Source organism: Chelmon rostratus, chromosome 8 (genome assembly GCF_017976325.1).
Source record: "Chelmon rostratus isolate fCheRos1 chromosome 8, fCheRos1.pri, whole genome shotgun sequence".
Taxonomy (NCBI): domain Eukaryota; kingdom Metazoa; phylum Chordata; class Actinopteri; order Chaetodontiformes; family Chaetodontidae; genus Chelmon; species Chelmon rostratus.
This window is the reverse complement of record NC_055665.1, coordinates 23,713,644-23,726,585: the sequence shown is the minus strand read 5'-3', so window position 1 is coordinate 23,726,585 and position 12,942 is coordinate 23,713,644. Positions and strand designations below refer to the sequence as shown.

General features: G+C 41.6%; 1 protein-coding gene across 1 annotated transcript in view; it reads right to left on the bottom strand.

The window, feature by feature from the left end:
* bckdhb (branched chain keto acid dehydrogenase E1 subunit beta) overlaps positions 1 to 12,942 on the bottom strand; it is a 54,312-nt gene that overhangs the window by 41,144 nt on the left and 226 nt on the right. The window contains exons 2-6 of the mRNA XM_041943104.1: positions 11,162 to 11,239; positions 9,895 to 9,963; positions 6,465 to 6,598; positions 3,880 to 4,035; positions 1,002 to 1,110 (exon numbers count right to left, since the gene is read on the bottom strand). Coding sequence (XP_041799038.1) covers positions 1,002 to 1,110; positions 3,880 to 4,035; positions 6,465 to 6,598; positions 9,895 to 9,963; positions 11,162 to 11,239 — 546 coding nt within the window. The remainder of the gene's footprint in view (positions 1 to 1,001; positions 1,111 to 3,879; positions 4,036 to 6,464; positions 6,599 to 9,894; positions 9,964 to 11,161; positions 11,240 to 12,942) is intronic.

Sequence of the window (12,942 nt, the reverse complement as noted above, 5' to 3'; positions counted from 1 at the left end):
ATCGGTGGATTCGCTCACAGGCCCCTTTTGCAATAAAACTTTCCACTGATTGATGTACAATCTGACAACAAAACACCAGGGGGAGTAAACACCACAGTACAGAACAATAGAAAGAACACTGACAGGCTATTATGAATAGTTCAAAATAGCTAGTCGTTTTTTTTCTTACTACGACTCAAGACTTTCAACCAATTTTTCTTTTCTTGAAAGTTTTACCTACGAACAAAAAACCCTCAACAAAGAATGGGAGAGGTGTGATGAATGGAGTCAATCCATTCGTGCTGATGATGGTTTAAAGATCAGACTGCACTGTAACGTTGGAAACGTTTCTGACAATGATCGCTCACCCGGTGCTTTAAGTGAGACACTCTCAGCAGTCGGCTGTAAAATTTCACAGTTTCATTTGAGAAACAAACCTTAAAAAAGTGAGAGGCTTCACTTTGAGGCTGGTAGTACCAGTGTGTCCCGGGTCTGTCTTTCATTACAATAACGAGCTCAAACATCATCTTCAAGCCTCCAATGCTGTTTTAATCATGGATATCACACAGCCAAGGCAGCACTGTGTTGCAACAGCTGCCAACGACCGTTAAGAGTTTATTACGACTTTGCTGGACACCTTTCTGCACGGCGGCCTGCCCAAAGCCAAGCTGGCCTTAAGTTTAACCATGCTTGCCTGAACACTGACGATCCTCTCCCACTCCCTCCCTGTGCGCAGGGTGGGGGGAGAGGATTCAGCTCGCCGCTGTCAACACTTCACAGCCCATTTAGACGGTCTGCTTCACACTTGTGGTCCTGCTGATCTCACATTGTTTGCAGTCAGACATATTGTTTGTTTGTCCTGCCTCACAGCAAAAGGGAGAACATTTGCTTTCAATAAAGAAACCAGGCAAACGGATCGAGCACCTTTGAGGCACGAGGCTCAAAGGGGGGGACAAGCACCTCCTATCAAGTGCTTATTATGTGTCGACTTAAGTTTTAGATTTGTTCAGAATCCAGCTCACCTGCTGCTCTGTACAGGATCTTGGGCTCAAAGAATATGCAGGGGTTTTTGTCAGCGATGCAGGAGAGGAGCAGCCCCTTGGCTTGCACTGGACTACGAGGTATTACAATCTGAGGAACAAATGACACACTTTGTTAGACCTGGTAATGTTAACACAGCTTTCACTACTGCTACTGAAACACATCCAAGTCTGAGCTTTATATGTTCTATTTACACGTGTGATCACACCTCTTCTCAAAGTGTGCAATGCAGACTGGCTCCAGAGGAAGACAGAAACCAACATGCCTTGAACTGGACCCAATCTACATTAACTGTCTATTAGGACAATACAGAACTATTTAACCTACAAAGTGGACAATGTGGACAAATGTGATTATATCAACTACTTAATTGTACTGCAATGTCATCTCCTCTGCTCTGTGGCATTTTAATTGAGTCAGATATTATATCTCTTACTGGTATTTAGGTCAGAATTGGGGTATCACAACAACACCGAGCTACAGCTGAATCAAGCCAGGTCAGGACGTGTGTTGGGACTGACGCTCAGATGGAGCTAACAGCGCTGATAGTTTAAACAAAGATTAACATTCATCAGCCTGAAATTTGCAGGGAGACAACATGTTTATTACGCTCAGCGATGGTTACTCACAGTGGATGAACTGGAGCTGTAAACCATGCAGTCATTCCCAGTCTGCGGCTTACGAGAAACTTCAATGATTTTATGTATGCTCAGTAAAAAGAAAAGGGAGGGATGTTATAGACTGTTTACTTCAAGTACATTCTGTTAATTTGTATCAGTGACACTATCAGTGTGTGGGGGAATCACTTCCCTCCTCAGGCCCCGTTACCCAACACACAAACTTGAAGTGGCAGGCTCTCTCTTGCCTTGCTACAAGCCTGAAGCGTGCAGGTGCGTTTGCCGTTGAGCGTGAAGTTTATACACTTCTAAATTTATACGACTGGACATTTATTCTCTCCAGTTGCCGCTACACCGGGGCACAACAAGGTCATCCAGTTCCCCAAGTGATCTGTTACTCTGCATTTCTTACTCAAGTGCCCCTTAACTTGTTATAGTTATAATCATACTAAATGGGGACGCTGTTGAACGTGACAATCAGGGATTCCTCTAGTTTATTTGAAGCACTTAATAAAGGTGAATTGGAGCAGAAAACTGCTGTGCTTCCATTTGTGAATGGAGTCCAAACAAGTGCGGTTCTCCAAGTTGTTCCTCCAGTGTGTCACAGGAAATTTGCAATAACTTGAACTTGGCACTGCCCTTTGAGATTTGAATTGTGGTGAGCGTTGCCAAAATAATACTTCACAACTGTGAAGATTTGAGGAGATGATGAGGGTATTAACAAGAAGCTGCCTCAGTGGGGCATCGTTCTAAGGTTCAAATATCTCAGCAGCAGCCTAGGAAGCCTTTCTTTCAGAAGGCTTACACACCACAGTACACACACCAGCATGTTCTGTGCAGCAGAGAAGAACCATAATACTGTCAGCCAATAAGAAATGTTGGTTTTCTGTTCATAAAGAGCGAGAGAACAATCTCTTGGGAGTAACTCTGCGCCTCTATGTGAGGCACGGTTAGATAGTAGTTTAATCCTTGGTTTCTCTCTGACCAACTCCCTTATCACCTCCGCAGCCTCTTATCTCCTCCAGTGTTACTCCAGTGCTGAGTAAAATGTATATTCCTCCAACCTGTAGTATCCCTGTAGATTATGTTTGGAGGTTTTATTTAAGATGCTTTAAGTGGCCCATTCTTGAAACAAAAACATTTTTTATACCTACATTGTTTAGCAGAAAATGTTGCAAGTGGATTTTAAAAAAGCCATATGATCCTACACCATTTAATCTGGGGCTTTGTAACAAATATGATTCACAAAAGGGGGCAGCTTTAGCTGTGACTGACTCGATAGTAACAAGTGAAGTGAAGGTTTTCAGGCTGGACAGAAAACTGGAAAACAGATGGAAAGGTTGTAACGCTTTCATTTTTTCATGTCTTTTTATCCCAATAAAATCACTGCCATAGAAGCCCAACAACGCCTAAAAAGCAGATAGTGCGCTGCACCTGTGGACAATCTTTCCAGAGCACTGAAGAAACTGCACTTTCTGCTGGCAGCATGTGTTCTCACAGCCTTCTCGCCATTCACGTGTTTCTGTGTTTCTATCTGTCTGTATGCTATTCATTTTCATACTGAAATCAATATAATAGATTAATTTATGATTAAACACATTTTAGTACGTGACTTTGAGATAGTCGTTTTTTCCTTCTTCCTTAGAAATTGATTTAGCTGCTGCCTTACATCATCATGTGGATTAAGACACTGAAAAACTAAATGGCTCACCAAATCGGATCATTTTCATTTGCCAGTATCAGCTAGGCGAAAACAATTGCACTTGGCTTTAGTTTTAGCGGAGCGCAGCTATCTCACAAGCCAGCCTTCACCTGATCCACCCTCTGACTTTAGCTGTGCAGTCTGTCCATGGCAGAGTGCATCAACTACCAAGCCAAGTTTTAGATACTGCGGTTTTTAGGTTGTTCTGTAGTTACTGCAAATTTAAAAAGCTGTTTCTTTATGGACATCACATATTTCTATGGCATCATACTCTTTTATATAGTAAAACAGATGTCAGAAAGTCAGATACAGGTTATAACTCAGTTTTGACCGAATATGCAATTACTGTGTTCTGGCTTTGTAGGGCGGCGCTGATGACTGCGCTTCACCAATGTAATCAGACCATTCTATACACCTTCATGTTCTGCCAGAGTGCTTTTGAGTCTATTTGGGAGCAAGACATGACAATTGAAAACTGCACAAGCAGAAAAAAAGGGAAGCACATACAAGTCAGCATCTGCAGCAAACCACATGGCTGACCTTGATGCCAGGGCAGTGGGCGAAGAAGGCCTCAGGGCTTTGAGAGTGGTAAAGTGATCCGTGGCCCACACACCCCCACGGAGCCCGAATGGTGAGGTTGCCGCAGTCGAACAAGTTGCCAGAACGGTAGCGGTACTTAGCTGCTTCGTTGACGATCTGGAAAGACACCAACATGACTCAGGTTAACACAACCACACAATATTAGCTGACGTAAGAAGATGAAGCTCTACTGGTCCTTATGGGACGCCTGGGTCTGAAAGAGCAAAAGCAATTTGTTTAAGTGTATGCTGGTTTAATCAATTGCAGATTTATTTAACAAAAAGCACCATGACAAATAGGGAGCTTTCGTATTTTAGGAATAAAGACCACACCAGTGGACAGTGGGTCTAGGCTTCATGCGCTGAGCCATTCTCTGTTATTCCCCTTAAAGCTTTTAAAAACCCTATTTTATTTTTAATGAGAAGAATCACCTCAAGTGTCTGGTTTCTTTTAACTTCTACAGTTTCTGCTGCTGGTCTTCCTCCAAAAAGGTGTCCCACGTTTTCCTCCCCGAAACTCAGGTGGGCTGTTAATTCAGCTTTTATATCTCTCTCTCCGGTCAGTTTGGACCGCGTGATTTTAAGCGAGAGCACAGAAGGAGAGGGATGAAGCCCATTCAAGGCCCGACACCAGATTTAATCTACTGCTGCTCTGCGCCGCAGCAGGAGCCTCTTAGAAAACTGGCTCCATTATCACATTTTCGGTTTTATGTTGCCTTGACATAGCAGGGACTCGCATTCATCTTGTGGAGGGCGAGAATACACAGAGAGACACGAGTGTCAACATGGACGCATGGTGAAACAGCAGCGCCGTCCACTGTCCCGCTCGGTCTGTTAATGCCACATTAATCTTCCACGCTCACAGGGGGGGGAGACATGGAAAAGAGCTGCTTTTGTTTAACAGATTTTTCCGAGCTACATTGTAGAATACGAAACAATACACAATTTGAGATCTGTTTATCAAACACCTATAGCAACAAGGAATATGCTATACAAACCAGACAGAGGACAAGTCAGGAAATTAAATAACAGCACTAACATTAGTGGCTGCCAGGGAAAGAGAATTTATCTACTTTCTTTTCTTCCTGACAAGTGTTTTCTGAATCTTGTAGCTTTTGCTAGGAGACCCTAATCACTCCTATGCAAATAAAAGTACACATGCATAGCTGGTTATTATTGTCATGGTACTAGAAGAACCACATGGATGCAATCAAAGCACGTATTCATATTCATGATTTTGCTGACTTGGATCATGATGTTCAGCCTCAGCGATCACATTTTGTACGTGTACAACAATGGTGCTGTGCACTCTTAGCTGTGCACCAGGCGAGTATAAAAGGTACAACCTTGCTCTACTTTCCTGCAGCGCAGTGAAAAGCAGCATAGTAGTTTAAAACTATGGTTACTGAGTTCGCACTTGAGCTCACACATAAATTAAACCTTTCCATTAGAAACATTTGCCACAGTCTTTTTTGTTGGCTGTTTTTTTTGTTTTTTTAAGCTTTAACCTGATTTTACTTTGCTAGCCATGTTTTTCAGCAATAGTTTGGCCACTCACATATGCCATCATTTAGCATGTGAGTGGTACTATGTGTGGAAACCATGTACATGTGGTATTTCTTAGCCTTAGTATTGACATAAAATGTAGTAATTGCAATTAAAAAAAAAGCTAATTTTTATGTTGTTTTTTTCTGCCCATGTTGCTTGTCCTTCACATACTTCCATTTGTGATTAATGTGTTTTGATTTTTGCCAATACAGTTTTCATCATGCTTTGGGTGATGCAAACCTGATATACAATGTTGCCATGGAGTGAGCCAGACAGCCATGCTTTTGATAGAGAAGAAAAGGCTTTATTTTAATGATTTTAAGGGCATAAAGTGAAGTTATTGGGAGCTCCTTTAAATCGACACACCCCTTCAGCTTTCAGAGAAATAGCAGAAAAACAGCTATCACAGGAGGGAGCAAGCTCCTGATTCAAGCATTATCTGCATGATGTCTGTGGCGTCCCGGTTTTCCTGAGTTATGACACTGAGAAGAAGGATTTTTGATGCAAATAGCAGGAGTTACGTCAGCGTACTTTCCCACATTCCAAGCTCCGTCCCTTTAACCGAACACCTACCGAGTGCCAGTGAATGTGATCCATTGCTAAGAGAGAGGTTCCTCCAGGATAACATCAGCATTAACACAAGCATAAGGTGCTTATAAATGACACTTCGATTTTCAAGTGTTAATATACAAAGTGTAAATATGTCAAGGGACTCCATTAGTTGATCGACAGAAAATGAAACAATTTTACTGCAAAATGCCAAACACATGCTGATTTCAGCTTCCCAAATGTGAGAATTCAAGTGTGAAGAATTTTCTGTGTCATACATGAAAGTAAACTGAGTATCTTTGGATTTGGCACTGTTGACCAGACAAAACAAGCAATTTGGAGACGAATTACAACTGTTTTCTGACATTTTACAGACAAAACAATTAATCAAGAAAACAGTCAGCAGATTAATCAGTGATGACAGTAATCCTCTGCTGCAGCCCTACTTACCTGGTCAAAGGCGGGAAAGATGTAGTCAGCGAACTGGATCTCAGCAATGGCTGTGGCACCAGCAACAGCTACACCAATACCAAATCCCACAATCCCCTGCTCACAAAGGGGAGTGTTGAAGACCCTGTCCTTACCTGAGGAGACAGCAGAAGAGATGATGAAAAAAGACTAAGAGGGGGAAGTATAAGTTACAGCGACCAGCGGCAACGGGGTGAAGGAGCTCATTTTTATCAATTTGAACAGGAAGAAAAGTGCACGCAGAGGTTTAAAGCATGCCCGCCACTATGCAGGCAGGGATCGCTGAACAGCCCACTGTAATTCATTTTTTATTTGGGACCACTGACCACACTTGCAGAGGGTGTCTGAGGAAAAGCAAGGCTGCTGTGATAACAGAGCACATGCCACACACTTGAGCGATGACACTGCAAAGAATATTCTCTCTTAAAATGCCATGCAGTCCTAACATATATGAGGCGTCAAGCTGATGGCTCCTCAACTGCAGCGAACCAAGCCTGCGACGCACACACAACCCCCACGGAGTGAAAACAGAAGAAAAAGCCCCCCCACTATTTCCCACTCTCCACCCTATAATCTGAAAAACAGCTGCAACAGTGGGTCTCTAAATGTGGGTCCAGAGTGTTATTTTTGCTCTCATCTTTGCGTATTTGCCAGTCTTTTCTGTTTTGCTGGGAAGTGTGCTTCTCAACAGTGAAACTCTGCCCTTATGTGCCCTGCTCCGTGCTCACATCGTTCAATTAGCAACCGCAGAGCCAGAAACCCTCGGAGGAACGAACAATTAAGAGATCAAAATTTAGTGCCTGGTCGTTCAGACTAAAGCCAACCTCAACTATGCAGCTTTATGTGAAAGTGACACATGTGACAAGTGTGTGTTTGCTTCTGTGTGCCATCAAAGGGCTGAGCAGTAAGTCAATTATGATAACAATAAAACCAAGTGATGTTACAATAACGCAACGTGCGACTATCAAATTCATCGTTGTGTTGACGTTTTGGGCGTCTGAGTCTAGAATATAAATTTAAATAGACAGCTTTTATATTCAGTGCTGTCTGACAGCACCGTGTCTGCACATACAGCAGTGAGAGGGAGAGCTAGTCAGAGCGTGGGGTCAACGTGTGCTGTTGTTTACAGAGTTAAAGCTCTCAGAAGTAGCCAGTGGCCAGCAGCGGGAGAGCTGGATGAGAAGGCGAATGCATCCGCCTCGTAAAAAGCCATTCATATAGCGCCTGCCCCGCATTAACCTCTGTTCTGTGTAACGGCTGTGAATGGCAGAGGTGTGCACCATCCCTTTCAGTAGTGAGAGGGATAAACACAGCTTTGTGCTTGTCATCGTACACAAAGATGAGATGGAAAATAATCATCCCTCTTCAAAGGTCAACACCTCTGACGTCAATGACAACAAAAGGCAAAGCCAGCTACTGTAGGGCGGATTTGAGACCGCTCGCTATTAACAAAAAAAAAAAAACAAGCATACAACATAAACTGAAAATGAACTCAAAACAAGAAAAGCAGACTAGTGACATCTGATTATTTTATACTAGTTTATACCACGATGACAAGAAAACCAACTGAGTACTGTCACACGGCAACAACACAGTACAGAAACTGTGTTTAGTCAACCTGTTTCAGGACCTGAATTTAGCTGAGGACACATTGGGATGCTTAATGTTATTTGGAGCGGAAAAAAGAGAGTTTACAATTTGGTTGTTTCCAGATTTACTAAAAAAAAAAAAACATTTGGATCAAAACGTTGTATATTTTCCAGCAAAACCAGGAGAAATTGGTTACAACCAACAACTTTTCTTCTACTCAGCATCAATCTTGGGCATGTCCATAGGCTATTCTATGCAGAAAAAACTTAATGATATTGCCATGTCTTTGGCTTTTTCTGTCCCCATGCAGATTTATGGCTATTGTCTGACTGTCAACTACAGAATCAAAACTGGAGCTGCCAGCTCCTTTTGAAGGGAAAATCCTCACTGACTAATACCGGGCAGAAACATAAATTACTAATGTAATAAACTGCAGATGCAGTGCTCTCTGTGGGTTCGGGGCTCAAACGTCCAAGCAAGTTGCAGTAGAAACAACATCCCGGTAAGCATTTTTCATGGAAGGCATTCTGACACCTTAAAGCAGCCGGCGCAGGTGTAAATAATAAAATGAACGATGGCCAAATTCCCTTTAGCTGCTTCACTTTCAGGCTCCTGGTATTGTGAACGCTGGCTCACTGTCACACTGTCATGACTTACTGGGACACTTGACTAGAACAGAGCCATCAATAATGTTATGTAACACCTGCAGTCAAAGTGTCTTCTGTGACCCTGACAAGTCAAGGATATTTTAGGTTGACATTGATATTTGGAAATATAACAAAATGCTGGTTGATATTGGTCTATTTTCTACATAAGAGAGCTAAAACATCCTTGATGAGGATCTTTCAAGTTAGTTTTGAAAGAACTGTGAGCATGAGCTGGATGTTTTACAGCTGTAAAATGAACTTGCTCTGGTGAACAAACTATATAATGGCAACAACATGGTTTTCGAAATGACCTCAAGCATATCTTTGGCATGTCTGCATTACAGTGTCTTGCCACTTGTCAGCTGAAATACATGCCATTTCTGAAATATCTGCAATAAGCTAATATCTGCCACGACTGCTTCTTCCTGCTCGAAAGGCTGAATCCATGGAGGACAGAGCAACATTTCTGCAACATGTAATTTCCAATCATACATGCATTTTAGGATTTTTAAGGAATACCTAACAAGATAATGCAAACTAATTAAATGAAATAATATTCTAGCAACATCTCACAAAGTGTCACAAAATGTGACTTTTGTGACTTTTCATTGCAGGAAGAGCACAGGTGCTGCTAATGACACTACCGATGGCTCGTCTACATTTAAACATCCCAGTAAGATATGCTTGTTGGTCAGCAAGCACAGTACCAGGACCAATCCAATGCAGCCTACACTTATGTTATTTATTACACCTGTGCTTTTCATGCTAGAACGTGTCTGACAGGCCTGTAGCTATACTGCACCATTTAAATGTACCATTTCAAATTTACTTGAAATTTGAGCACTAAAATAAAACTTACAGACTCCAAACTAAAGTCTCAGCAGTGAGCATAGACAAGCTCTATCAGCTTACTGTATCAAGTTTGTGAGACTACCCTGCTACAACTGATACATCAGTGCAAACGGATCCTTCTGGTCCTCTAGGAGAACACTGAACTGTAATATGACCTTTCATGAAACTAGGTGGTGTGAGGTTCTTCACAGTCCTCTGCTGCCATCTAGTGGCAAAATCACATACAACAGATGGAAATACAGCTAAGTTTTTTTTTTTTTAAAGCAAACTCAGCACCAGAGGCTTTTGAATGGGGCAAATCGACAGAGAATGATGCATCTTACCATATTTGTCTCTCAGGCCCACTGTGCATCGGAATACTCCACCAAAGGCAACATCTTCCCCAAAGATGACTGCAGACAAACACACAATACAGTTAGTTATGAAAGAGCAGGTTTTCTTAAGATTCTTGGCTTCAGCATATTAGTAAAGAATGAGCAAGATTATATATGTCCAAATTTTCAAAAAGTCACAATATGTGAATGAGAGAAAAATAAAATTATGACTATTTTTAATCAGATCTCTGACTGGGGCTTGATCAGCTTTGGGTCAGAGAAACGTCAAGCAACATTTCTATCCTTGTGATGAACTAATGGGACATTGTTTTGAGTATTACCACAGGCTATGAGGATAACTTAAGATGTGATTTTTTTTAAATAACATGACACAGCAGCTGGCTACATTTAACTTGTGTCAGTCTTACAACACAACAAGGAATAGCATAAGTAACTTTCACAAGATTTTGATTTCTACTTGCCCTGTCAATGGTTAACAATTACTAGAAAATCTGTTGAATTCTCGCATCTTTAAATTTCTCTGTCATAATGTTCAGTTAAAATTATTCCTGAGTTAAATGTGAAAATACACAACCCCCCCCCCCGATTTAGTGAATTAAGGGTGTATTTCAAGCAGACTAGAGTTGGTGGTGATTTTTGGGACAGTTTAAGGACAAAACAAGATGGTTTTGGTGAGTTTTATTTTGTTTCTGCTGGGTTTCATGATTATAAAATTACTATTTCTGTAAATGGAGTCTGGTGGTTTTGGCGAGTGTGATATAGCTTCCATTTCTGGGTAACCAAAAAGGATCTTACTCTTTAACTGTAATGTTGTCAAGGACAATCAAGAACAACAATCTAAGCCTGTCAGTGGCAAAAACAAACACTTTTAATGGGCGTATCTTGGCTGTGCACAAATGCACTAAGGGATTAAATTGCAACCCATTTCACACTCAATAACTACTGGACCAGTTTCAAAAATTGTTGTACCCATTTGACGCTAAGACACAAAAAGGGAAATATTGATGATAACCCAGATGACATTTGACCGGAATGTCTCCCTATGTCCGGGACACTGATATCTTCCAGGAAACAACTGACTGCAAATGTATTCCAGTGTCAGTCCAGTGAACGGTTGTTGAACAGAACTGACATGCAAGAGTTTAAACATATCGCCCAACCGATGAAAGCCAGTGTGTTCTTTCAAAAACTGCATAATGATAAATAGAAGGTACTTTTCAGCCATAAAATTCCTCTTCCTGTTGAAGCATCCTACCTGCTGTTGGATCACTGGCGAGTGTGTTGTCCAAGGCACTTGTAACTGACTGGAACAAGTTCATCTTCTGGGTGGGACCTAAAAGGTTTTAAGATTAAAAAAATAAAAAATAAAAAATAAAACAAAAGGACTTCAGACAAGCAACAATTCTTTATGACTGTGACCACACCAGTTACTGCAGGCAAGGAACCACATTAAGGACACAGAGATTCACTGAGTTAAATCAATGGGACACACACTTCTTTGTTACAGAAAAGGAGAAAATGATAGTTGTTGCTCTGGATCCATTAAAAATGTTAGGCAGCTGCTTAAGTACTAACATACGGTCAAATGAACTGTGGGTTGAACAATGAGCTCACGCCTTGTTTGGTACTGGCTCACACTATGCAATATGATACAGATACCATTCTCCTATGCGATAAGGCCACGACAGACTACCTGTCACACGAGACAACTACAGAAGCCATGCAGTGCTTTCTTGTTTGGCAAGTTCCCCTACAATCTTCACGTCCACAGCCAGCAACGCGAAACTAAATCATATGTTACAGTTACCCTATCAGTTCTAACCCTGCTATTGTTCAGCTGTGCTGCTTAAAGGATCAGGGTGTAGGATTTGGTGGCATCTAGCCGTGAAGTTGCAGATTGCAACCAAATGAATACCTCTCACCTCACCCCTCCCCTTCCAAGCGTGCAGGAGAACCCAGTGTGTAGTGGCCCAGAACTTTCGCAAGTTTCACAGGTGGCTGTGAAACTTGCGAAAGGTGCTCTTCAGAGCCGGTGTTTGTTTTGTCTGCTCTGGGATACGGTAGAAACATGGCCGACTCCATGAAGAGGGCCTGCTCCCTCTGTAGATGAATATTATATAAAATTTCTGCCATATTCTCCCAGTCAATCTCCCTAAATCTTACACATTGATCCTTTTATGGGTCAATTAAAGGCTGAGACTTCAATAATTAAGCCTATGTCATTTATTACCCAGCTTATGAGCAATAGCAGCATTGTTTTAAAGCGTTTGCTGTTCGCTGCAACCTTACTCCACACAAAGGGAAGCAGGTATCATGACTACAGTCAGCTGGCTGACTGTTGACGTCCACCTCTCCAGTCAAAGATGGGTCTTGCTTTTTATTAGGTCACTTGGACGTTTGAGCTCCATTGTGGAAAGTTTGCCACTAGAGAGCAGATCTCACATGAATCAGCTGATTAAGGGAGTTTCTCTGTGCTCATTTTACTGTTAATCTCAGTCTAACACGTAAACGCACCATTCTGTGGCATCATGACTACTTTGAAGTCAGTAATGGTCCAACAGAGCAAAGTGTGATGTAGAAAAACCTGAAACCTCTATTGCACCTACTCTGGAAATAAAGCTGTCATTCAGTTGTTAATTTTGTACGTTCAGAAACTGTAGATTTTTCAATAAGGGACAATTAAAACTAAAGACCTTTCAACTGGCTAGGAAATGTAACTTAATGGTGGACAAATATATAACCACACTTTAATGTTATTATTTTATGTTATTCCAAGCACATCGTCTTAAAAAATATCGAAATTGTATCTTTTAATATTGAAGCGCAAAGCGTTGAACCAACAATGCTACCAACTGTGCAGTACAATGACTGACAGAGGACAACCGAGCAGAACGCGCAAACACAACCCCTTCATATCCCCTGAACACAAACTTTTATCACTGCTGAAAAAACACTTGTCTTTTTAACAGCTCGTTAACTCAAGAAAACTTCCAGCGCTACATTAGTCTTTCTGTTAACGCAGCTAACGTTAGCCGG